The 25,382-nt window shown below is 43.0% G+C and overlaps 1 protein-coding gene across 3 annotated transcripts in view; it reads right to left on the minus strand.

Moving 5' to 3' along the window:
• tle2b (TLE family member 2, transcriptional corepressor b) overlaps positions 1-25,382 on the minus strand; it is a 78,103-nt gene that overhangs the window by 47,959 nt on the left and 4,762 nt on the right. For all 3 annotated transcript variants that reach the window (XM_014333145.2, XM_014333144.2, XM_005920815.3), the window contains exons 2-3: positions 17,944-18,041; positions 16,757-16,820 (exon numbers count right to left, since the gene is read on the minus strand). In XM_014333145.2, coding sequence (XP_014188631.1) covers positions 16,757-16,820; positions 17,944-18,041 — 162 coding nt within the window. The remainder of the gene's footprint in view (positions 1-16,756; positions 16,821-17,943; positions 18,042-25,382) is intronic.

The raw sequence follows: 25,382 nt of genomic DNA on the forward strand, positions 1-25,382 counted from the left end.
TGTGTTAACTGCATGTTGTTTTCTCTCACCGTTTGTGTGGATGTTGGTTTTATGCGCACGAACAGCTATGCGTTGTATCCAAATAATAAGACTCTGTGAATGCTTACTGTGAACATATTGTGCTCGGTGTGTGTATAGTCTGTGTGTCGAATACTCTACAGGCACAAAATCTCTTTCCACACCTTGGATTACCATGAAATATCTGTCCGGGTATTTTAAGTAAAAAACATCTGGCAATGCATGGCGTAAATGCACGCACAACACAATGCAACTGGATTGCTACAACCTTGGCCAAACCACATCTAGAAGCTGGTATTGTGAGCACACAGGTGAGGTGTAAATGCAGACAGTGTGGCCACGAGAAAAAAAAATGAATGTACGCCTTCTTCCTGCTTTTTGCTCATTTCAAAGGCCCTTTTTTAACAGAGAAAAACAGGAGCCCGCAAAGCGTCACTGCTTCCCTTGATGTGGGACACAAGATGTAACGCCTCCAATCAGATGTCATTATCCAGCTAAAAGCTTAAGCTATCGAACTGATTAATGATGGATTCAGCTGACTGTCAATCATTTGCAATATTTTAATGATTAAATAACTTGTGTCTTCTGCATTTATATGCAAATAATTATTGCATCGTTTTACTCCGTTTTCTGGACTAAATGACTTATTATTTAACTAACAGACCGACTACCATAGAAACTATTATCAGCTTTAGCCGTGCTGTGCATAATGTGCACATATCACATCAAACCAAGATCTAAAGAGGTCAATAACACAACATATCAATACCAGCGCATGTCAGGCTCCTGTCCTGAGTGAGTATGTTTTGTGTTCCTTTGTATGTTTGACACAATACCTGCGCCTCTTCTTATTAAATGCCGTGTGCTATCACCACTGCATGTGTTCCCTTCCTAAATATGTGTCTCTCTCTCCTCTGTGTGTTTCTGTGTGTACATCAGTAATGTTCTGTAATGGTGTTGGCGGCGAGCGGCACACAGACAGCGAGGATCTGTCATGGTGACAAAGGCATCCTCTGCCGGTGGATGAGCAACGCTCTGACTGATGAGAGTGAGACACGGCTCTCTCTCTTCCCCCCCACTCTCGGTATTCTCTTGCTCATTTTCACTCGATCGCTCTCTCTTCTCTCCATTTATTCCCCGCCTCATTCGGTCCCTCCCTCTCACTCCAATCTCTATCTTTTAAGGGGTTGTCAGTCCATCTTTTCTCTCATGCTGCTCTCTACTTATTCCCTTCCCTTTTTTTCCTAGCTGTCAGATGTTCTTTCACTCTCCATTTCAGTGTATTTTTCTATTTCCTGTCTCATTTTACTGAACTCTGTATCTTTGCCTTTATCTGTCTCTACCCATGGACTCACCTATCCATCTCGAATTCAAATTACGTACTCGGAAAATGTAAAGAAGAATAAGAACAGTGTTTTAAAAAGCAAGCAGTTTTTGCATTACTACAATATATTTACAATATTGCAGGATTACATACTAGCGTACTGCAAGAACGACTAAAGATCAAAAGCAAAAGGAGGACTTTTGAAGAAGCTCGGTACAGGTTCCCTGGTTTCCCCCTCAGGTAGTGACATGCTGTGGCACATTTTGCTGCTTCGGTGTGTCAGTATTTCCGTCATTAAGCTTTTCGTCTGTGCATGTGTGAAATTATTGGTATTTTTGCTCTAGTTCAGAAATGAGTGGCCACCTTTATAAATAAAGAATTTACCTTTTCATTTATATAAAAGTGATTCCATTCCATAAAATATAGCTATTATTTGGGGAAAAGACCCCACTGTGAGTTGACAGATCGTCCTTAATCAAGGCATAGAAAATCACATTGGCACATCAGTACAATTTACCCATCAGGGCCTCTAGTGGCTGTATGAATTATTACTGGCTTGCCAGGAACGATGGCAGACACAGAGTGACATCATTACTGTAAAACATCTTAGAAAGAGGTTGAAATGGATTTTTTTTTTTAAACTGCAGGAGTCGAGATCACCATAAGTCATCTTTGTGCCCCACCACGACCAAACCTGACTCCCTCTGTTGTCACTCTTTTGTCCCGTCTCTCCTTTGTCACCTTCTTCCTCCCTTGCATCCTCTCTCGCTCTCAGCTGCCAAAGCCTTTTCTGTTTTTCTGGCCAATTATCCTTTTCGTTCATTTCTCTGACCTTCTTTCCCTCTCCCCATTACACTCTTTTATCCCTCCCCCCTTGTTTTATCTATCTGCCGTATCATTTTTGTTTCCGTCCCTTACACTCTCTTAGCCTTTCTTTCCCCCTTTTAGTAATTTCTATCAATCATCCCTCTCCTTTATGTTCTCGCCCCGCTTCATGCTCTCGCGCTCTATTGCCATTTTCTACTTGGCTCCCTTGCTTTGTGTATTTTGTCCGCTCTCGTCCTTGTTGAGTGCTATATCTACATTTTCTCCTTTCTCTCCCTCTGTCGAGCTCACCTCCGCTGTGTATTTAGTTCTCTATTCTTTCCATTTCTGGCCAAAAAAACGGAAAGAAAGAAAAAGAAGTCATGTGCACAAAAGCAGATGCAATCTTGCGATCTCGTTCACCTGTGAAAATGCAAACAAACTTTGCTGAAAGCAAATGCACACAAACACATGTGAGTAGGTCTTTGCATGAAGGTGTCTCCCTTTCCAGCCCCTCTCAACATAAAGGACATGTGACATCTCTCTTTGTTCTCCCCCTCTCTCCAGCTCTCCTCAGCTTCTCTCTTCTCCATCATTAGACCTCCCCTCAGCTCATCCCATCGTTTTAACTCGATTCCTGTCTGTCTCTCTTTATTAATTCTCCCTCCATCGCTGCCATCAGCCTCACTACCTGTCATTACTCTTTCCTTCCCTCCTCTCTTACATCTTCCTCTTTTACAAAAAAAAAGAAGTAGTAATCAACATTTTTCCCATTACACAAATAGCTGAGTGCTACAACTGGGGCTCCTATATTTGAATACAACCTTGCCAGATCACTTCAGCAGCCGACCTTTGCAAGGACACTCCAGTCTGGACTTATACGAAGTAGCTGATTGTACAGTTGTACGTTATGCAAAAGGCAGGGTACCCATGTGCAAACGGCCTACAGTAAAGTGGAAAAAAATAAATAAAGACAGCCACAGCTAACGGATTTTAAAAATGAGCCTTTAATGACAGGGAAGGTTCAGAGCTCGATAAACTCTCTCACATTTAAAACTTTGAAATCAAGCTAACCTGCAGCTTTTCCACTGTAGCAGGAGAACTGAGATCAAGGAAAAGTTACGGATAAAACTGGGCAGAAGCAAAATCCTGCAGTGGAACAGCACAAAGCAGAAATCTGTGCAAATAGTATATCTTCCGGGATGAAATGAGGAATTATTGTTGTGCTCATTAAGAGGTCTTTATGTCTTACCACAGGCCCTATGACAAACAATTTAGTTATGTAGGGTCATCTAATGGATTGCTTTTTATATGCATTTATAGCTTTTTAATGTGTATATTTGATCACTCACTATATTGCATGATACAGAATATCACATTTGATACTTTTCTTATTATGGATACTGATTTTTCCTGTCAGTGTTTTGGCTTTATTTGCATAAATGTATGTGCAGTTGTTTTTGGATCTATGTACTGTATCCCTGTAGGTATCTGTAAGTATCACTATTTGTGCTTTTGGCTGACAGAGGATTTCTGCCCCCTGTGTTCATCGCAGGTTAGGACCGGTTGGTGCTTTAACATCCACATGAAAATCAGACACACTGAGAAAAGCCACAGCCTAAAATTTCTTTTTGCAGTATTACAGGGTATGAGCAACTGTGATTGCTCACATTCTCATTAATATGTTTTTTAGCTTGCATGAGACCAAAAGCAAAACGTGTAATAGCTATGTTGGTCCACGGTTTAAAATGTAGTATTTTTATAATAAAGGCAGTTGCCGGGGGCATACTGTAGGGATGAGACTCGTCACTTGAGGAACCAAGCAAAATGAAAAGGTCTATTTTAAACCACACCATGATCTTTTCCTAAATTAGGGTTGTTTTGGTGCCCAAAACTAACAGGAAAGCATAAATTGTTTTCAACTTTTTATTGATTTGTAGGAAAAGTGGCTAAAACTTTCAAAAACTGAAGCCTATCTCAGCTACTACAGTGCAAGAGGCGGGGTACACCCTGAACAGATCGTTAGCCTGTCGCCAGGCTAGCACAAAGATTCACACATACGGGCAATCTACAACCATCCATTTACCCGATCCCACTAACTGCACACCACCGTGCTGCCCTATAAGCATATCTGACCCCACAAATAATGCCCTTTGTATCATGTTTGATACATGAGTTTCTGAGACCTCTATCTCAGCAACATGATCAATACTTGTTATGGACAAAACTCTTTTTTTTTGTCTAAAATTAACATTGTTGTTAACAAAAAGTTGCCAAAAACACCCAATGTATCAAATGCGATGTAATAAATATATCATACACAACATGATATAGCAAAAACAAAAATTGTGGATTTTGTTATAAGGGTTAGTAAACATCTCAGTTCCAAAAAAAATCAGAATTTTGCAGGGTGTTTGGGTCTTACAGGGTTTCTTTTACTTTTTTCATACTTTGAGTGCACTGTTTAAAATGTTTCTACCACTCCTGGCTCATTAGAAAAGACATGAACACACGGATTACCTTTAAACATTTTAGGAGCGAGTACAGGGGAAGGAAAACCTCCGTAAGCAGCAAATAATTATTCAGTATGATGTGCATGCCAAATATAAACTACTAGGACTTAAATCTAAGTCAGTATAAAGAAAATAAAACAGGAATTCCCACACATAGAAATCTGCAGGATTTTAAACACCAAGAGATGATAAGAAGCTAAGAGCTGAATGGGACACAAGCCACAAGCCAGCGTATCATTTACAACATCGCTGATTTACACTGGTAACTTGCTCCAAATAGAAATAGGCCCTTTAAACTGTAAAATGACTGGTCCAAAACTTGTCTCAGCCAGGGTTTCCTTTGAAGAGGCACAAAAGAGGAGCCTGAAATGTAGTAACAGTTGTCCAGTGGGAGTTGGCCAGACAGCAGTGAAGTGACTATTGTACTCTTTGTGCGATCTCTGCAGAGCGGCAGCGACAGCACCCTATGGGAGCCTGGTCTGTTGAAGCAGTTAAAAGCTGTGTTTGATTTAAAACGAACGTGATTGGCACTTACAGTACAGACCACTATTAATGTCTTTGTTTTGATAATACTAAAGTCAACCACTTCGCAAATATGTTTAACTATAGTCTGTAGAACTGAAGATGGAAAATTATATCACAACGTGGGACTGCATTGTGCATATGCACTCCAGTAGTAACAGATGCACCACACGGTCCCCTACAGTAGGCGGGGATAACAGCTGCACTATGACTGCACAATATGACTAATAACGCTTCTGTCTGAACAGTTGAAATTGTTGTACTACAGTATGTTTTGTCTGTTGTAGTCCTGTTTTTAATAAGTTCATCTCCTCTTAACTGCTTGCCCCCCCCAACCTCCAATTACACCCACTGATGCCAGCTCTTCTGCCTTATATAATCCCTCTGTTGTGCCACTGCAATCTCATTCAGCACTCAGTGTAAGATCTATGGTGTATGCAGGCTTTGTGGGCATGTGTGTGTGTGTGTGTGTGTGTGTCGCACACAGTGCAAGGCACATGCGCTGGATGAGCATGTGTGTTTGTGTATGTGTGTGGTATGTTAAGCCTGGCAGAGGGGCATTAAGCCAACTGGCTGACATCACTTACCAAGAACACCCAGCACTGCCCACCCAGCGAGCAGAGACAGAGAAGTGCGCACGTGTACTGTGGTGTGTGTATTTGTAACAGACAGTGAAGCTTCATCTGAAGATGATGGGAACTGTAAGGACACAAACAGAGAGCTTGGGAAAGTGAGACTAATCTACTTGGGTTATGTATATTTTCTATTTTTAGAACAGACTGAAATGGGCATGAGCACATAGCCACAGAGGCATTCACAGCGCTCTTAGATTAAAGTGAATCCATCGCCAAATGACATTTAATGAGAGCGTCTTATGTGATGCAGACATTGTTATCGGTGGCCATGGCTGCATTAACCTAAATGTGCTCTTGCGCGTTCGCAAAATTATAGACACGCATGCACAAAACATGAAAAACGGACAACACAGGTGCAATCCATTAGCAACACTAACACAAAACAACAAGTTCACCTCGGTAAAAGCGAAATTGTCATCAACCCCCCAAGGTAATGTGAACAATAATACATAATTATTGTTTGCAGAATAGTTTGGGTAACAAACTGGGTTGTTTTTATTTTTTGCTTCATTTTGTTTTGAAGCCAAAATTTGATAAATACTGTATTAACATGCAATTTTATTATCTCGGAATTAAGCGATTGATTTTAGCAGCATAATGTGTGCAAACAAAGAAATCTGCACTCTTTCTAACGGCCATTACACCTCCGATTGTAGCACCGCGGCTTCTCAGTCAGATCCTCTCCTCACTCGTCACGTCCGGTGTCAAAACACCAAGGTGTCGACAGCCAAATTGCTCGGCCCGAGGCTTTGAGCCAGGATTTCGCTAACCCGTAAGTGACTTCACAGTGGCTACATCCATCTTTTATATATATTAGTTTTGGCACAGACTGAGTAAATTTAATAATATTCCATGAAAGTATTTTCTTTGTGAATGGAAAGGCAACTTTGCTTCTAAGATACTGGCTTGATTTAATATGAAAACTGACCTCTACTGGAAGTAAACTGAACAGGAATGAATTAACAGACTGGAGCAAGTTTAATTGAATTAAACACTTAGTTGCATCTGCAAACTATTACTTTTCTACAAATCTGAAGTCTTTTTTATCCTTTCGAAAAGAAAGCAAAATCTTAATTCTTTGACTTGTGTGCAATTTTTCTTTTTTCCTTAAAGTGAAGCTTTTCACCCATACAGCTGAGGAGAATAAAATCTGCGAATCCTTAAAATGTTTTCAATTCCCAGTGTAGCCAAACATAAAAAGAAGACGACAAAAACAGAGAGAGAGGGAGAGAGGAAATACTTGTATACTCATGTTGAGTCTACATCTCACTCACTCCATTATCACTCCTTCATTTTCTGCTTGCTTTTCGGCTCATTATGTCAGTTCAGCAGGCGGGTTACTTTAGATAAATGAGGTAGCAGTGTAATTCTTGTTTATCTGATCGAACTGTAACATCCCACTCTTCTGAACACACTTCATATCTAGCATCCATCTCCTGCTAATAACATACGGACTGCACTGTCATCATCGGGGCACAAACAGACAAAAAGCATTCCTACATTTCTCTCAATGAAATGCTCTCCCTCCGTCTGCTTCTTTCTTCCCTCGCTCTTGTGTTTCCCTCCTCCTTTCCACTCTTCCATTCTTCAGGGAGTGTTTGCTCTTTCGTTCCCCCACTCTGCCCGCCCTCCCTCCCTCCACCCTCATGGTGCTGAGAGAGTGTCAGACAACAGTGCCAGACTCTCTCTCTCTCTTCCCCTCTATCTCCTCTATGCATTCTGCAAAGAACGCTGGCAGACTTTAAAATGAGCTTTAGGAAGTGGGTCTAATCCAAGGTGATTTATCTAAATGGGACATTCATGTGTGTGTGTGTGTGTGTAATGCTTTACAGCATGTTTGTATTCATACAGTCTGTGTGTAGCTTACAGGCATGCTTTTACTTGAGCATGGTGTAAGTGTGTGCATGTGTGTGTGTGTGTGAAAAAGCCTTAACAAAAGCATTGTTCACCGATGTCTCTCGGGCGAGCTTGTCTCTTTCATCTGCCCGCCCACGCACACGCACTTGGACACACACACATACCGCCAATGTTAAAACATTTATTAGCACGCTGTGCTAACCCACATCAGAGGTTATGTTAGCAGACGCCGACTTTCTGTTTTGTCCTGTCAGCGGGTGACGACTAAATCAGTCACAGCCGACATCCAGTTTCACTGCAGCTTCTCTTGCAGCCAGTTTCATCAGAGAAAGAGAGTCACAACAACAGCCGGATAACTGACCTTGAATCTCAGGGGTTTCTATCCTTAAACACATGTGTACAGTATGTTCTGCAACAGAGACTCGCTCGGTCTTTATGAATACTCCTATCTTGTTTGTTTACTTCGCTCCAGACAGTTCAGACAGGTTTAAGATTCTTAAAACGGACTCAATCCTTCCCTACATCTGGCCATGCTTAAATCCCTGCCTGGCCAACTCCCACTCGTGGATGGTGGGGCAACATTTAGCTTAGCACGGTCCGATCCCTTTTCGGGTTCTGCCCTGTGCCTTCCTCCTATCACACATCACTTTTATTTTTTTTACTTCCAACTGATTCTTCTCATTTCTCTTTTTCTGAACCCTCCTCCATCATCCTCGTGTAGAAAAATCTGCACTTTCTTCCTTTTCTGGGTTTCTCTCCGTCCCTCTCTCTTCAGCAGTGTCCTTGCTCTGTTTTTTCCCCTCCCTCTCTCTCTCTCTCTGCCAATGCCCTTGTGGCCTCTTTCTCATATTTCTCTTTCATCTCAGTTTTATTCACCCCTTTTTCTATCTATCTCACTGTCCCCATCTCTCTCTCATTGCTTCTATACGCCCTCCTTCCTTTTCTCTACATCCTCCACCGCCCCCCTTTCCTAAGCAGTCTGTGACTGTAATGTTGCTGAAGAGAACACAGTGTGTCATCCTGAATCAGACAGATGAGCTGGGAGTGGAGTAAAAGGCTGAGAGCACTGCATTAATCCACACACACACACACACACACACTAACACACACATACTAACACACACATAGTCCCTGCCTGAGGGGCTGAACGGACAATGCACACAGATATATACTTGCACACACACACGCACACAAACTAAGACAGAGAAACCATGCACAAACACATCCTCACAATGCTCCAGAAAATGACTGCATGAGACAAAACATGAGCAAAAGCATGAAACTCTATAATGCAAGCCTGATACACACCGTGATTCTAAAAGAAACCCCATTAATGTAAGCTTTCTAGGTAATAAATTATGTAAGAACTGAAATACCAATAGTATTAAATGTTACTTATTTACTACTGTGACCAACCAGTGGGTTTTTTCTACCTCAGTTTTCTTTTAATCGTTTTAAATTGGAAAATTGAGTAGCATGATGTTTGTAAGTTTTGATATTAATGTAATGAATGCCAACTAATCCTTAAAATGCAAACTTCTGCAGTAAAAGCTTTTCAAAAAGTTGCCATAAAACAGCAGGAGGTGTAATGCTAGCCTACAGCCACTAGAGGAGGCTTAGCTTAGTTTTGAAGTTATCTGTTGATACTGTCAGACTTGTTGATCAGTTTCACAAAAAGCAGGTGTGTAACATCAAACAAGGCCTATTGAGGATATAATATGAGTAACCACGTCTTTCACTGTTGCATTATTGTCCACGAAAGCTTAGCATGCACTAAAACAATAAGCTGTAATCACTGGTCACGTTATTCTTAGTTACTCTTTGCTCGTACTGGGTTTGACCCTATTTTGCCTTTAAAACGATCTCAGCTCTTTGTGGCACGGATTCAACAAGATGATGTAAACACTCCTCAGATTTTTGGTACTTATTGACATGATATCATCACACAGCTGCTGTCAGCTGCACATCCACGATGGGAATCTCCTGTTTCACCACATCCCAAAGGTGCTCTACTGGATTGCGATCTGGTTACTGAGGAGGACATTTGAGCGCAGTGAACTCACTGTCATGTTCAAGAAACTGGTTTTGTTTGAGCTTTTTGACAGTAATCCTGCTGGAAGCAGCAATCAGAAGATGGTTACACTTCCCTTTTGGTAATAAAGGCACGGACTTGATCAGTTAGAGTACTCAGCTAAGCTGTGGCACTTAAATGACCCTCAGTTGGTACCAACAGGGACACGGTTAGCTAAAATAAAAATCACCACATCGTTACACCACCAGCGGCAGACTAAACTGTTGATACAAGGCAGCATGGAGCCACGCTTTCATGTTGTTTACACTAATTCTGACCCTACCATTCAAAGAAATCAAGACCTTCTGTTGTCCAGTTTTGGTGAGCCCATGCAAAGTGTATCCCCAGATGCTTTTCTGCATACCTTAGATGTAACAAGCAGTTATTTGAGTTACTGTTGCCGTATTGTCAGCTCGAAACGCTCATTCTCAACACGGCTTTTTGAGCTGCCACTCACTGGATATTTTCTCTTTTTCAAACCAGTCTCTGTAAACTCCGACACGACTATAAAGCCACATTCAAAGCCACATAAATCAACTTTCTTCCTCATTCTGATGCTCCGTTTGAACGTCAGCAGAACATCTTGACGAGGTCTACATGCTTTAAATGCATCAAGTTGCTGCCGTGTGATTGGCTGATTAGATATCTGCATTAAGAATCGCCTGTGTAAAATTTGTAGTGACTACAGTATTTGCCATGTTCAGTCTAATTATTAGGCTTCTTGAATTATGAAACGAATGCTTTGGCTTCGTATCCCAAGTCTCCACTTGCTGTTTGACACTTAAGGCACTTTGAATTTTTTAAAATCATCGCTTTATGTTTCAACGGTAGCTTGAAATGATGACAGCTCTATTGTTCGCAGTCCCCTCGTACAGGAAGGGAAAACACAATTATAAAATATAGAATTTCATACCAAGCGCTTCATCCTGCGATTGTTTTTTATCATGAAACGTAATGCAACAATATTTTGTCTCTTGCCAGCAGCATGGCTCTTCATTAACCCTAGACCCCTGCAGCTCCACTGTACCTCACTTACACACATAGACACAAACGCAGTGATGGAGAGGCCACCTAATGTGATTCCCAACTGCGAGCTGTCACCCTCCAGTAGACATGTCTTTTTTAAACTCTATATTAAAGGGGCTGGGCAGTCCACCCCTCTGTAAGAGTTTTGTCTTGTGTTTGACAGTAGAGATGAGAGGAGAGCTGCAGCAAAGGCAATTCTCTGTGCAGAAAAAAAAAGGCTTCTGAAGGCATTAACTCCTACAAAGAAAAGAAAATGGAGAAGACGAGGGCAAAACTGACTGTCATCAAGGAGTTTTTTCCAATCTTAGGCCCGCAAGCATCCCACTCTCTTACCCTCATGTTGCCTAGAGCCATGAAGGAAGGAGAGAGAGGAGAGGTTAAAACAAGAGGTTCAACCGTAGGTGACTTTGGAAGTTTTATGACGCAAGAAAACAACTTTATCACTCCTTTCCTTTCAAATTCCTCTGAGCCTCGCGCTCTTTCATCTGTTCTTTGCGAGATCCAACCTCAGGCCACGCTGGGCGAACGCAGCTCTTCAGGTGGAAGTCTCGCTTGCGCACCGTGCGAGCATGTGACCGACATGTCTACGCCCGCTGATTAACCAGGGCTACAATGTAACCTTATTTAAAAATACACAGTGGAATTCCAGGAGAGCAGTGAAATCTGAGAGCCATGAATTATAAATGCAACTGCCGGATAAGAGCAAGACTCCCACAGACACTTAATGTGCACGTCTTGATGTTTGTCTGTGTGTGCGCATGTGTGTGTGTGCACGTTGCCAGTGAGCCGGCCCAGTAGCTTAGCCAACATAAAACATATATCCCATCCAAAGAGCTACAGAGACTCGCTCTGCCAAACATAGAAATATACTACATCCAAACCTGGCTGTGTTATTTTACTGCGGCAACACGCCACAAACAGGAGCAATTTGAGGGGGTTATGGCATCATCTCTTGAAGCGTGAAATGTGTAAAACGTACCCATTGCCAACTATAGAATTAAAGTGGTAAATGTGTGGAAAAAGCATCTCCCCAAAAGTTTAATGCCATAAGGAGAGAGCTAGCAGCGCAGTGAAACTTGCACCTTCTGTGTACACACACACACTACAGCTACTTTCTAACTTCAGTTTATTTTTCGTGTTGATTTGTTTGTGCCTCATTCTCTCAAATAGTTTAATGAACACGGGGCATTTCCAGTCTATTGCTATTAGTCAATTAGTATTTCTCAGCACTATTACCTCCATTTAGCAATTATCATTAGCCTAAAGATGATTAATACAAAGAAATGGGATTTGTAAAACCTGCAATTCCCAACCACACTGTGATTAAACTGAATAAAAGAATTCGTGTTTACAAGAATAAAGGAGTTATTTGTGGTTTTCCACATAAAAAAAACTGTCCTTCAAATGTAATTTCGTACACCAGCAGCTCAGTTAACACCTGTTTTCAACATGTCCCAAAGCAAAAATCATAACACCGGTTCATTTGTGATAAATGCACAAATGCTGCAGTGCTGAGAAGTTACCAGAGGAATGGCCGATCAAGCAACGCCACCACATGCTGGGTAAAGACATTATAGCAGGCAAAAAAAGTAATGTAAATACATTTTATAGACCACCACTAGAAAAATTTATATGTGCAAGATGTTTGATACGAGGTATGCCCCCCCTGGATGTGATACAAGCAGTCACCCATCTGCGCATGAACTTCTCAAGTATCCGCATCTGTTGTTGAGGAATTGCTCTGCATTCCTCAGTGAGTGCCGCCTGTAGCTGTACGTTGCATCGTTGCTGCCTCTGATGAACATGTCAGCCCAGCATGTCCCAGGCATGCTCAATAAGATACATATCAGGACTGAAGTCTGGCTACGCAAGCTATTTTGGTACTTTGTGGGTGGGCGCTGTCCTGCTGAAACGACCGCAGAGCAAGATGCTGCTCCGAAAATGGGACAAGTGCAGGTAGAGCCAAGAACAATCAGATCAGAGATGGCGCTCCCACGGACATGCGAGCACGCAGCAACAGCCCGACCTGGGTTGACTCAATCGTGGCATGATGGCGTGTTGTGCAAACACTATTATTTTCATCTTTTTTGTGGTGTGAGACTATTGGCTTGAGAATGCAGTAAACGGAAACATTTCTGATGTGGTTCGTTCGTGTTCAGGAAACAAATTACCGACTGACTGATTCTAAAACCAAATCAACGGGAACCAAAAAGTACTCACAGAATATTTTTGAGGTTTACTAAAATGGTTTACTAGGAAAGCAATTTCAAACAAAGACTGAAGCGTATTTCAACTTGCATGTCTTTTTTTAACCAGTATACTTTTTTATTACCGCTCTAAAGTGACTGCCTGTATGAAACAAGCAGCAGGCTTTCTGATGCCGAAGAGACACCCAGACCTCCCACCTTTAGGCACAAAGTATATGTTTCTTAACTGTCATGTCATCTTGAATGTAAAGCTTTTACAGTTTACAAGAACTTACACGTGCTCCAGTTATGTGTAACTACCTTCCTACTTTCCAACCCCTCACCCTGGTATTTAAAGAGCTTAAAACTGATGAATAGTAAAGGCAGGAGCAGTGCAGCATGGTGCGCAGAGCCCCAGCCTGTGGAAACAGGCCTCAGTGTGGATGACAGGCCTAACGAGCTAAATATAGCCTTCTGGGTTATCTCCTCTGTGGGCGCAGCGAGTCCGTTGTTGCTTCACATTATTTACGTGTCTGTGCGTGCACCCTCTCTCTCCTTCTCCATCTCTCTCGCCCTCTCATTTCACGCCCCCCCCCCCAACCACACACACAAACACATCGCTATCTCTTTCTCTCGCACTCTGTGTTGCATACTCTTTTTCTCTCTCTCCCTTTCTGTCCATTTCATCCCTTCGCAGCATCTTTTTCCTCAGTCTCCATCTTTCCGTCCCCTGGTATCCCTCTTTCTCATTTCTTCTCTCTCATTCCTTTTCAGCTTTTTTTCACACTCTTTCTCTCTCGTCTCTCTCCCTCTCTCTCCCACTCCTCTTTTATTCTCTTTATCTCTGCCTCCTTTTGTATCCCTTCCTCCCTCAGCAGCTCCCTGTTTTTTTTCTGTCTGACACTCTCTGAGCCTTTTTTTTCTCTCAAGCTATCTTTCCCTTTGAGCCTCTCTTTCTTCTCTCTCTCATTTTCTCTCCCTCTTTCCCTCCCTCTCATTTCTGAGCCATGCCTATGAAGTAGCATTACACTGCGTTAGCCATCCACTACAATACAGTGAGCCCTTGTTCAAATATTATAGCCTGCGGTGCTAAAGCTCTGCTATGCTAACCTATATGGGTATGTCATCAGCATCTGCAGCTCCCTGACCGCCTGCAAAAGGCAGCCGTTAAAGCCCCGTGTTTAAACACACAGCAGCGGATACTGTGTGTCATTCCTCCTCCATCCACAGCGGTCACAGAGGTTGTGACATATGATATGCACAAGTTCGATTAAATCCCGCTGACTATTGAAAGACACGGAAATGTATCTGTTCTGGCATGCCGCTGCCCCTATTGTATAAGAAAGGGTGGTGAAGATTTACACTGGGGAAGACGGATGTTTATCTAAGCTTTTTCTTCCCCACAGTAAATGTGTGAAGCTAAAATGGGGAGTGCCTGAATTGCTCAAGTTGTCCACATTGTACCGCACCATATTTATGTGCGCATGCATCTTCTTGATTTTTATAATGAGAAGCACATTAAAAACTTTATAATGAGGTCAGTTTGACAACCTTTCATCTTCAATGCACATGCTTTTGTGTTGTTTGGAATCCTCAATCAGCATTTCGTCGTCCAGTTGCTTGAATTTATTGATATGCAGTATGCCATTAATTTAAAGTTTTATAGTGTTTATGCAGCTGCCAGAAAATGCAATAACTTTAAAATGTAATGAAAAGGCTCCCGTATTGGGAGTAAGTGACAAATCATGGAAATACAATTAAGTGAAATCAGAAATTCTGTTATAACTCAATTGTAAATCAGAATAAGTGAATAATAAATAACTTTAATATGAGCTTGCATACCTTTTGCTGAACAGCCACTTAGATTGCAAGCAGCACAGCGGATTTCTGTTCCAGTCGTTTTAAAGATGTCATTATAACCTGAGTGAGCGACCTGAGCAACATGCAAATCTGCTGGTGAAACACTCAGTCTTCTTCTCGTGAAACTAAAATATTTGTTAGACAAAAGAATTGTACAATCAGCGTGTTATCTCAAGACATTTTCACACATGAACTCAAGCCAATTTTGAGATAATGAGGTTGGCTATTTTCCACAGTTGTTCTTTCTCACAGCAGGATATAGCCTGCTTCAGACGCGCTGGCACAACTGGAAGTATTCTGTGTCATTTGGCAGCAGCCTGGATGGTGCGTGCAGGAGGGGAACACTGTACTACTATCTGTGTTATTTGCACATCGGTACAAAATGACATCACGCAGACTCTGGCTCACAGGTTGACTGGCTTACGTCTGATCCAACAGCACGAGACAGTTGTGCTCTCACGTATCGCCCAGAAATGTTCAGGGTTGCAGTGCATGCGTGAAAACAGTTTCAGTGACTTCAATCACACAATTGTCCAAACATGCTATATTAGCTGAAAGAACTATTGGGAGACACTGGACGGAAGTAAGGGTCACAGCAGTAAGCCACCCAAGTGCAGTGAGCTGAACAATGGCGCATTTTCTTCTTCTTTTACTTTCATTTCCAGTTTGCAGACTAGTTTTCATCTTCCATGCACTCTACAGGTTGTTTCGTTGTGCTTACGACCAAAGCACTTGCATGGAGGTTTTTAGTCTTTTTAGTCTGCCCCAGGGCAGCTGTGGCTACAACTGTAGCTTGCCTCCACCAGTGTGTGAATGTGTGGATGACTGGGTGTGTAAAGCGCTTTGGGGTCCCTAGGGGGGACTAGTAAAAGCGCTATACAAATACAGGCCATTTACCATTTATATGTAGCGCAGTCTCTGGGACTAATTTAACCTAGCGACAGCTAGCAACCCCTAACAACACCTCTCCAGCTGGTCAGGAATTACACTATTTCCTTAGCGATCAGAGGCTGTCAGGCCTTACCAAACTACTGTACGTAATAAGAATAGCAACTGCTAGAGAGTGCTCTTATGCTCTTTTATTTAAAAAAAAAAAGGAATTTTGTTTTATTTGGAGAAATGCATGTGTTACAGCATTTGGCATGCACTTGTATCAGGTCCTCGTAAGGACAGAGGAACAAGGTCGTGTGCAAGTATGGATGAATGAACGAGTACCCTGTACATCCTGTGTGTGGGTGGGTGTCTGTGTGGGTGTGGGTGTGTGTTTATCTGCTGATCTCCTGCCTGTCTGTGGCCATCTACATCCATCTGTCTGTCTGCCAGTTTGCCTGTTTAGTGCTCTCTCTCTCTACCTTTCTCTCTCTTTTGTCAGTCTATCTGCCAGTCTGCTTCTCTTCTCTCTCTCTCCCTCTTTATGTCTCTCCATCTGTGTGTCTATCTAGCTTACGGCCCTGATCCTGCCTGCTCTCCCAGGTTTATGAAATGCGAGCAGCTTAGCAGATGGTGCATATCGTATTCTGGTCGGCTCCGTGTGGGTTTTGTACCACAGACGAAGGCTTACGATACATGTGAGCCTTTAGTCGCGCAGACACACCGACACGAGGAGCTCAGGCTGTTAGCACACGGGAGAAAACAGAGAAAAAGAAGAGCCAAAGAAAAAGACAATATAAAAGGTCTGAATGAGGAATAAAATATGGCGAGAGATACGGAGGCAGGTATGAGAGAGCGAGATAAACGGCGTGTGAGAAAAACTCTCGATAGCAAAGACTCTATTGTGCAAATGTGCAAGCGTGTTCTGCTGTTATTGATATTTAAGATACTTCCCTCGATATATACCATCTATTTGATTTTAACCCAGCAGACTCCTCTCAGAGAGCCGAGAGCCCTGGTCAGACTAGTCAATTAACATATAGCTTTGGTAAAGATGTGACTGGACTCACCATGATGTAGTGCCTCTGCATCTCAGTCTTCTCACTGGCCAGCTTCTCACACTCCAGCTTCAGGCTGCACGAGGTGAGAAAAAGCACAAACACATGAATGAAATGCTTTACTTGAATCCAGTGAAATAATTTACACAGGACTCAGGACATAGTTTAGGTTGCTATGCCATACATGCCAAAAAAATACTATTTAAGGTCTAAGGTCTGCTTAAAGTAGCACAGAAAAGGTTCACCTTTATAGCAGCAACAGCCAGAAGGGCGCCTCTCATTCTTGACTGCAGTTCCCCACAGAAACACCACGTGTGTGGGAAGGTGTCCGATTCGGTGCTACCAAGTGCAACGTTTTTTCAATTCTGCTTAAACTGCACATTTGCTCTGCATTTTTATTATTGTTATCGTTTCTAGACGTGACAGATATTTAGAGTGCGTGGTTTTAAAACGAATCAACAGTGATTAAACGAAGAAAGTTCCAGTGGGTCATTATTATGAAAGGCGTTAGTGATGCTCTTTGATTTTGTAGATATGTGTGTGTTTTGCACAGATCCACCACACCCTGCAGTGAATTACTGTTAATGTATCACAGCAGGCTGTTCAACCTGCCCGCTGAGGTGTGAGAAAGAGGCTTTTATTTTTTAACCTAACTCTTTATCTCTATTAGCTGAGGTCATTTCAGGTCAACCAGCCGTGATAAGCTGATCAGTCACCTCCAGCAGTTAAAAATAAAAGACCTGAATTACCTAACTTTCTTTTTTTATGTTGGAAACTCAGTTATACTGTTGAAAAAAAATGCAGTATTTTAAAATTAGATGTGATATATTTATTTCTTATTAATATCATGTTAAGGTTGATACGGACAGACACAATGATAGCATATTTCTCCCCAAATTAGTGTAAACGGATGCCTATTAGACTGAAACTTATGTAGAGACAGCTAAAGAGAAAGAATTTGGTATGACAGGCATCCCATATTTCCTTATAAAGATTAAAGGACACATGTGCAGCCATTCCATCTTTATTATTTGAACTGAATTACAATTTGTTGTTTCTATATTAAGACTAGAAGAGCGTTACTGGTTTCAAGCTTCTTCAGGAAGCTTGTTTCGTTTCCCAACAAAATTTATGTTTTTAAATAAATTTGTGTATCTGCACGCATGCACAAATGGATTTGTGTTATGTGTTTTGGGTACCTGTGATACTGAGCCTGGAGGAATTGGAATTCCTCCTTGATTCGGTCCAGAGTTTCCAGGACTGTGAACTTGAAAGACTGGCCAGGTTGCAAGGGGACCTGCACAGGGGAGAAAACAGAACAAAGAGTGGTTGAAAAACAGATAGAGAGGTGTGAATGTGTGTGTGCCTGTTCGAGAGCAGACTGTAAGCACTGCTGTAAATGTGCAGGTGCATGTGAACCTGCATACTGGAGTGTGTGCGAGAAACTGTAAGTGTGTTTGTGTGTGAGGGAGCAATGCACGAGGAGGAAAAAAAGCCAAGATGAAAGTGAGAGGGAAGGTCACTTCCCCTTCCCACACATCATAAAAGCCTTGTCCTCTCTCTCTCTGTTCTCCTCCTCCTCTAATGACTCTGCCTCCTTCTCTCCACTGCCCCCCTATCCTTTCTTCCTCTCCTCTCGCTCTCCCTCGCTTCCACATTAGCATCCTCTTCACTCTGGCAGGCTGCTAATGTATTCCAGCCTACAAAGAGCTGAGAAGGGAGGAAACATCAAATGAATAACTTATAGGGAATCACGGCATCGTCTCTCACCTGCTAAAAGCCAAAGAAGGCCCAACAAAACAAGCATCTCCCAAGGGTCCCCCACCACCAGCCCTCCGTGCCTGTCTAAAACGCTTTCGACAGCAGCCCTGCTTCTCCATAGTCTTCGCAAAGTTTGAGAAACGAGGCCAGTGTTGATGTTTTTCGATGCAGAAGTTGTTTTGTTTGGGGATGGGGCTGGAGTACGCGGAAGAGCACGAGCGTGTTTTTAATGACACTGTCAATCCTCAGAGGACATTTTTATGTAAGAAGACACCAGTTTTTTTTCCATTCTTCTCCTACTTCCTCCGAATTTAGACTGATTAATTTCTCTGTATTATGACGCTCACTGCGAGCCTAGCAGCAGGCACCTGGCAGTCTGCTAGGCTCGCACTTCTTATGACCTGTCAGAGTGCAGTCTCACCACTATCCCCTTTAAATTCCTTTGACAAGGACAACTCATCTGCTTCCAGGCTGCAAATAATCCCCGCTGTGACCATGAGCCCCCCCACCAAAGCCAAGAGCATGGCAGTTGAGGACAGAAGCCAGATTCCTGTAGTGTTTGGAGACTAAAGGGGAATTTATGCTTCTGTGTTGTATCTATGCTGCACAAAAACCCAAAAGCCTGTGTTGTAACCCGATGTGCGTCTTGCTATAAAAGTAACAGCACGTCACGTCGTTGCAGCCTGCAGCCACAATTTTTCCCAATCAACTGTAGGAAAACGGATCAACTTGAAGAGAAGCGCCAAGTAGCATTTTGTCAGGGAGACTGCAGAGCAACACAGGCGCGCAGAAGTGTAAGCTGAGCTAAAGTCTTCCGCTGTCCTACAGGTGCATAACTCAATGCCAACATCTTTTCTGCCTGTATCACAACTATCACACTTGCACTAGGGACAATTTTGAGAGAATCACACATAGCTGCCTATTTCGGACACGTTTGCTTTGTTTGGTTTAGGTGAGCTCTGCTATGCACTAGTGGTAAATGCACCAGAAAATTAGCTCCGTTCTGACATTCTGCAATCTGAAATCACACGCACTTCGTACCAAGGAGGTACCAGCTAATGTCCAGTCAGATTGGATCAAACATTTGCACCTTTGTCAAGTAAGTTTTAAAAGTTCAGGGCTGCACTGCAGGAGCAAAAGGCTAACGGTGGTTATTAAGCAGAGGCTAATACGCCCTTGTTAAAGTTTGTTCATATCACATTTATTTCATAGCTTTCTTTTGGTTGCTTTGGTTATCCAAATCAACTATTGTTTGTCTCTATACCTATCCACGCGTCCTTCTGTGCAGTCATCCATCCAATCAGAATGAGCAGACTGGTGCTGTCGCTATGGCGCAGTTGGGTGGCTATCGGGCAACAGCCACGGCTAAAAGCTTGGCGGTTTCAGTGGTGGCTCTTCATTAGTCTAGACAAGCACAATTCAATTAGATTTCAATTAGTCCGACGGTGGAGGTCAAAGACGCGGTGGGTTCCCCAGTAATTAATCCGGGGAGCCGAGCTGAGCCCGAGCTTAACTGAACTGAGGCAGGCATGGTGGGGACGTCTAGATGGGTGGACGGACGCAATACACACAAACCCCCAGGGTGTGTGTGTGTGCGCGTATAAGGGAGGGCGTAGATGGGATACATGATGGTGTCTGCCAACAGATCCCCACTGACCTTGATTCACACCACACACACCCAGTGGGGGAGGAGAGGCGGGAGTGTGTGTGTCGGGAGGGGGGGGGCTTGCAGACCATGATCTGGCACACACACACACACACACACACACACACACAGCATAAGCTTATTGAAAAACACATAAACAAACACACACTGTGCATGTAGTTTCACAATTTAAGTACACAGTGCCACACAAACGACGCACAAACTCACACAGGGTGGGTAGGGACAGAGGGATGGATTGACCGGGGGGGGCAGAAGAAAGATAGATACTCATCTGACAGACAGAGGGGTGGATGGATTGAGGGATGGAGGGTGTGATAGACTAGTCTGACATTCTTCCAGAGGAATGAAAGAACGAACAGAGAGACAGATGATGAAAAAGTGGTGTGGCTGCTGACTGAGAGAGATAGCCAGCCATTCATCCGTCTGACACTGAGGCGAGGGGAAGAGGACATAGAGAGAGAGAGACACAGACTCAGACCGACCGGGTAAAAGAGAGAGAGATGCTGTGTTTGCTGTAGTCAACACAGCCCGGTCTCTCTACCCTGTCCGTCGGCCTGTGGTAATACTGCTTCTACCATCTGCTGCCATGCACACATGAGCACACAGACAAAGTGCTGCTGGCTCAGCAGCACTAAGTCACATAATAAAGCCCATAGTCACAGATCGGGATTATACAAGAGATCTGCGAGTCACAACCGTTGGTGTCGCCACGGCGTCCTGTGCAGCGCGCTGATGAGAGAGACCTGAATCCTTTCATCTGCTGGACAAAAACTCGAAAAATGTCTTACTTTTGATTTGCCAGTTGCACCTTTTTGAATGAGTTTCAAAGAGCCTGGAGCGATAAAGCTTCTTATGCACGAAAAAGGAAATGAAAAATACAACAAAAAAAAAGTTATAAGGTCCTGAGGCAAAAGGAGAAATATTCCACGCTTGCGCTGAGCTCTTTCTGTCAGAATGAAGAGACCAGCATGGGAAGCTGGAATGAAAATAGTTCATGCTTAAATGTAATAACAGGAGACTTAGTGTCTTACTCAAGGACACTTAAGCCAGTAAGAGTAAGATTGAACTTCTGCGAGAGAAGCATCAGCAAGCAATGCTCTATGTACACCAAACAAACACTGTTGTTTGAGTGTATGTGTGAGCCTTCTCTCCTATATTGTGACAGATGGCAGACCAGACTGTTAGGGGTCCAGTAGGGCGTCACGATGAGCCAAAAAACAGCCTAACGCCTCCCATGTTTTTATGTGTGACTGTCTGTGTGCGTTTCAGAGAGAGCACCATATCATCCAGCATAGGGGATCCTGAAACCCAAAACTGATCCAGTTAATCTAGGAGGTGGAGGTGGAAGAGGGGAGAGGAAGAGAAATAAAGGTCACTTGTGCATAAACACACACACATGCACGCATGCACCATGTGGGCCAGCAGTCAATCACAATTTGGACGAGCTGGCACGGGTAAGCAGAGAATTAGGAAGGATTATGTATATGGTAGGAAGCGAGGGGAGGGGAGTGGTGGTTGAAGCCTATTTTACCGTGTCACGAGACGGCACGGGGGAGGGACCCACCTGCTGGACGCAACTATTACCTGTCTGTCAACTGATCCACCTGTCAGGAGTTTGACTGCAAGGGCTGTAAGGACGCAACGACCCTCAGCCCTGACAGATTTTCTAGGTGAGGCCCAGTTTTGGTGGGCTGGTGTCTTGACTTTCTGAAGGTTGATGTTGACCTCCAGCTTGAACTGGGACCCTCTGGAGGTGAGCGAGTAAGAATGAGCAACTCCAATCTGCAGTAAAATTGGTGGATTTGCATGATCTGGACCGGAAACCTGCTGCTTCATGAGTTCCAGGCAGAATCCAGAGGAAGATTGATAGGAGGATCATTGCGGCATCTGCAGCGATGCGGATGCTTTAGCGCTCTGTTGATTTACTGGTCAATCTATTTTCCTATCCTCATCTACTGCCATGAGCTGTGGGCATTGACTGAAGAGATACAAGTGGCAGTAATGTGCTTCTTCAGAAATATCATAAAATATTTACAAAGCAGTTTCTTAAATAATTGAAATCCTGCATTGTTTCTATGCCTGCTTATTTCCATCAGGCGCAAACAAACTACCTTGCACCATCATATCAGTCAAAATAAAAGAAAAACCAACTGCGGGACGTGAATCACGCCACCCATGTTTGGTGCCAGCATCAATTTGAGTGTGGATACTACAAACAGAATAAAGACACACATTACTCTGGTGTTTTAATTAATTTAATCATTTCTTTCTCTTTTTTTAGGTGAAAAACTCAGCATCGTCAAATCTCATGTAGCCTTTACAAACTGTCATTCAGTAAATGTCACTAGTCAATGTCACGGTACACACACGGGCACTCGTTTTTTGTGGGAAAAGTATTAAAGACTGTGAATTTGCGCATGAATACTTTTTCCAACTATTCAATTCACGTCTGTTTTCTGTACTTTTTCAGTAATTTTTTTAAATTGCCAGGTATCAGGTCAGCCTGCGTCTGTGTCAGTCTCTCTGCCTGTCTGTCTTCTGTTCAAGCTGCTGCCTGTTCTTCCAGCACCGATAGCTGCTGCACGAGAGGCAACTGTGAAACAGATTCAGGTCTGGGAATGAAATGATTCTTTCTGTCTGCTTGTCTCCTCCACCTATCTGTTTAGCCCCTGGCACACTTTCCACCATCACATAAGTATTCGCACGGTATAAGCAGGCATGCCTATGCATGGACGCATTCATTCAACCAAAACACCCACAGAACACTTTTCTCTTTTGTTTTTCTTTTTCGTGCCCTTTCGCTTGCTGTTCGGGCTCATTCTTCCCTCCTTCTTCTCTTCTGTCGCTCTTTACTCGTCCTTCCTGCTCCCTCTTTTTCCCCCCCTTCCCCTGTGTGTCTGTCTGAGACAAGCAGAGACACATTCAGATAGCACATGAAATAATAATTGGCTGGTGAAATATTTAGGAAAAAAGGCACACGAATAGATGAGAAATGCCAAGTGTGGCAGAGGAGTGTCAGTGCCCCTTGTGCATGTGTGTATATGTGTGTGTGTGCTGTGCGCACGCCTGCATATGTGTGAGCTTGAGTATTTGTGTCTGCTGAAGTGAGCAGTAACATCAGGAACAGCTCCTTGGTTTAGGCTGTGTGTGGATGAAAAGCTAAACATAGAGGCTTAAGGGAAGGATGGTAATGTAACGTACCTACATATCAGCAAGGTTTTTATGAAGCCCTCAGAGTTTCATTTTTGTAAGTCTGTCCCTGCATTTCCACTCAAAAGTATTTATTACTAAGAGAAAAACACTCATCCAACAGTCCCGTTTAGAGGTTCTGGCTCTTTCTTTGTGCTGAGAACTCGGGGACATATTTTGCTATTAACAGTTATTTGGTTTTTCAAGCCTTTAAAAGCTTAAATCTTAACAAACTAACACTTAAGGAGATGCAGTCCAGACAGTTTAGGGAAAACGGGTTGGGACGTTGTCTGAAGCGGTTTCGTCTCACACGTATCACACAGCAGGAGAAAATCCACTTCAGATGCATTCCCCCTACTGGAGACTCTCAGTGTGGTTTAGTCGAAGAAAGCGCCTGAAAGGAGCGTGCAGATTTTTAACCGCAGCATTTTCACAATGGCACAGATCAGCGCAATTGGTCATTACACAGCCTTTGGATTAGGCTGTTTAATGCCGGGGTCTGACTGAGTAGGACATTTGGATTTTCACATACTCCTCCATGAGGTTCAGAAACAGCTACAGTCGGTAAGAATTTGAATCAAGACTGCTTCCAGCTGAGAACCGGCACAAAAATCATCTAATGCATCAGAATTGCATCCTTCAAGCTTGAAATTCCTTTCATCTATCTGGGATATTTTGGTCTTCCATATGAAAAATCATCAGTACTAAAAATATGGACAGTTTGATATAGTCAAGCTTATTTCTTTTAAACTCTATAAACTTCTGTTAACTCAGGTAACAAAGACTTTGTCCCAGAATTATACACAGACCAATTGCGCTCAAGTGCACAGTCGCTCCCCGGAGGCACATTCTGAGCGAGGAAAAACCCTGACGTGGTACAATAATTATTTCAATTTCATTGTAGTAAAGCTTCAGCTCACTCTGAGATAATAACCCAGCTGGGTGGATGCTAATAAAGAACAAAAAAAATATTTTTTCAGCAATCGAGAGGAGGATCAATTAAAAAAACTTAACAAAACACAACTGCAAGCTAAATCAAATGCGCTGCTTGTATCAATAAGATCTAATCAATATCAGTCAGTGATCCAGTAGCCCTAAAGTGAAATAGACATTGAATCAGCCCGTCAGTCCACGAGTTACCGGTCAGTCAGAAAGCAAGCCAGTTAAAGCTGCAGCTCACCAGTCAGCCGTTAAGCCAGAGGTGGATTACAAATAAGGGAAAGATTGGCAGCTAAATGAGTCTCTGGACTCGATCCAAGCCTCGCTCTGATCATTTCTTTTAATGGCAAAGAAAAGAACACAGAACGCAGGATTTGAGGATGAAAAAAGGCCTGTTTTTAATCAGAGAGGAGCCTTAATCTGGGTGGCTGCTGATGGCTGATCAGGAGTAGCTGCTTGGTTAGTTGTTTGACTTTTTGCTTATCCTGCGGGTCGTCTCACTGCAGTTGTATTGTTGTTGCTTGACTTTTTGCCATTTAGAAGGTTGCCTCTGAAATGCTGAATGAAATTAAATGTAAACAACACAAGGACAATGTCTCGGGAGGAGGCGAGAATGTCATCTGTGGGAGGTTACAGCAATCCTCTGTGCTGTTTACCGTACGTAGATGTCATTACAGCCACAAATGTTTGGAAAAAAACAAACTACCCAACACAGCAAGAAGAAGAAATGGCAGGGCCAGTGTGTGCATGTGAAAGCAAACGCTGCATATTTGTATGTCTGCAGAACAAACTAACAATTACTTAATTACTGCCAACGCAATGAAGTCATCTCAACTAGTCTGACACACACTCATCAAACGAGTTTAAGTTGCACAGAAACACTTCGGCGTCTCTCGCCTCATTACTGAGTCATACGTACTTTCTGTGGCCGTCTATTGCAATTAGTTTGTCAGTCTGTTCATGGCCACAGGAGAAGCAAGCTCATTTCATACATGCACAGAGATGACTGTACATTTTAAGTTCTGCAACAAACATTTTCCCCTTTACTTGTCTGGCAACTCATTGAAAGGCAAATATTGAACA

This window comes from Haplochromis burtoni, unplaced genomic scaffold (genome assembly GCF_018398535.1).
Source record: "Haplochromis burtoni strain Fernald_Lab_line unplaced genomic scaffold, NCSU_Asbu1 Contig_42, whole genome shotgun sequence".
Classification (NCBI taxonomy): domain Eukaryota; kingdom Metazoa; phylum Chordata; class Actinopteri; order Cichliformes; family Cichlidae; genus Haplochromis; species Haplochromis burtoni.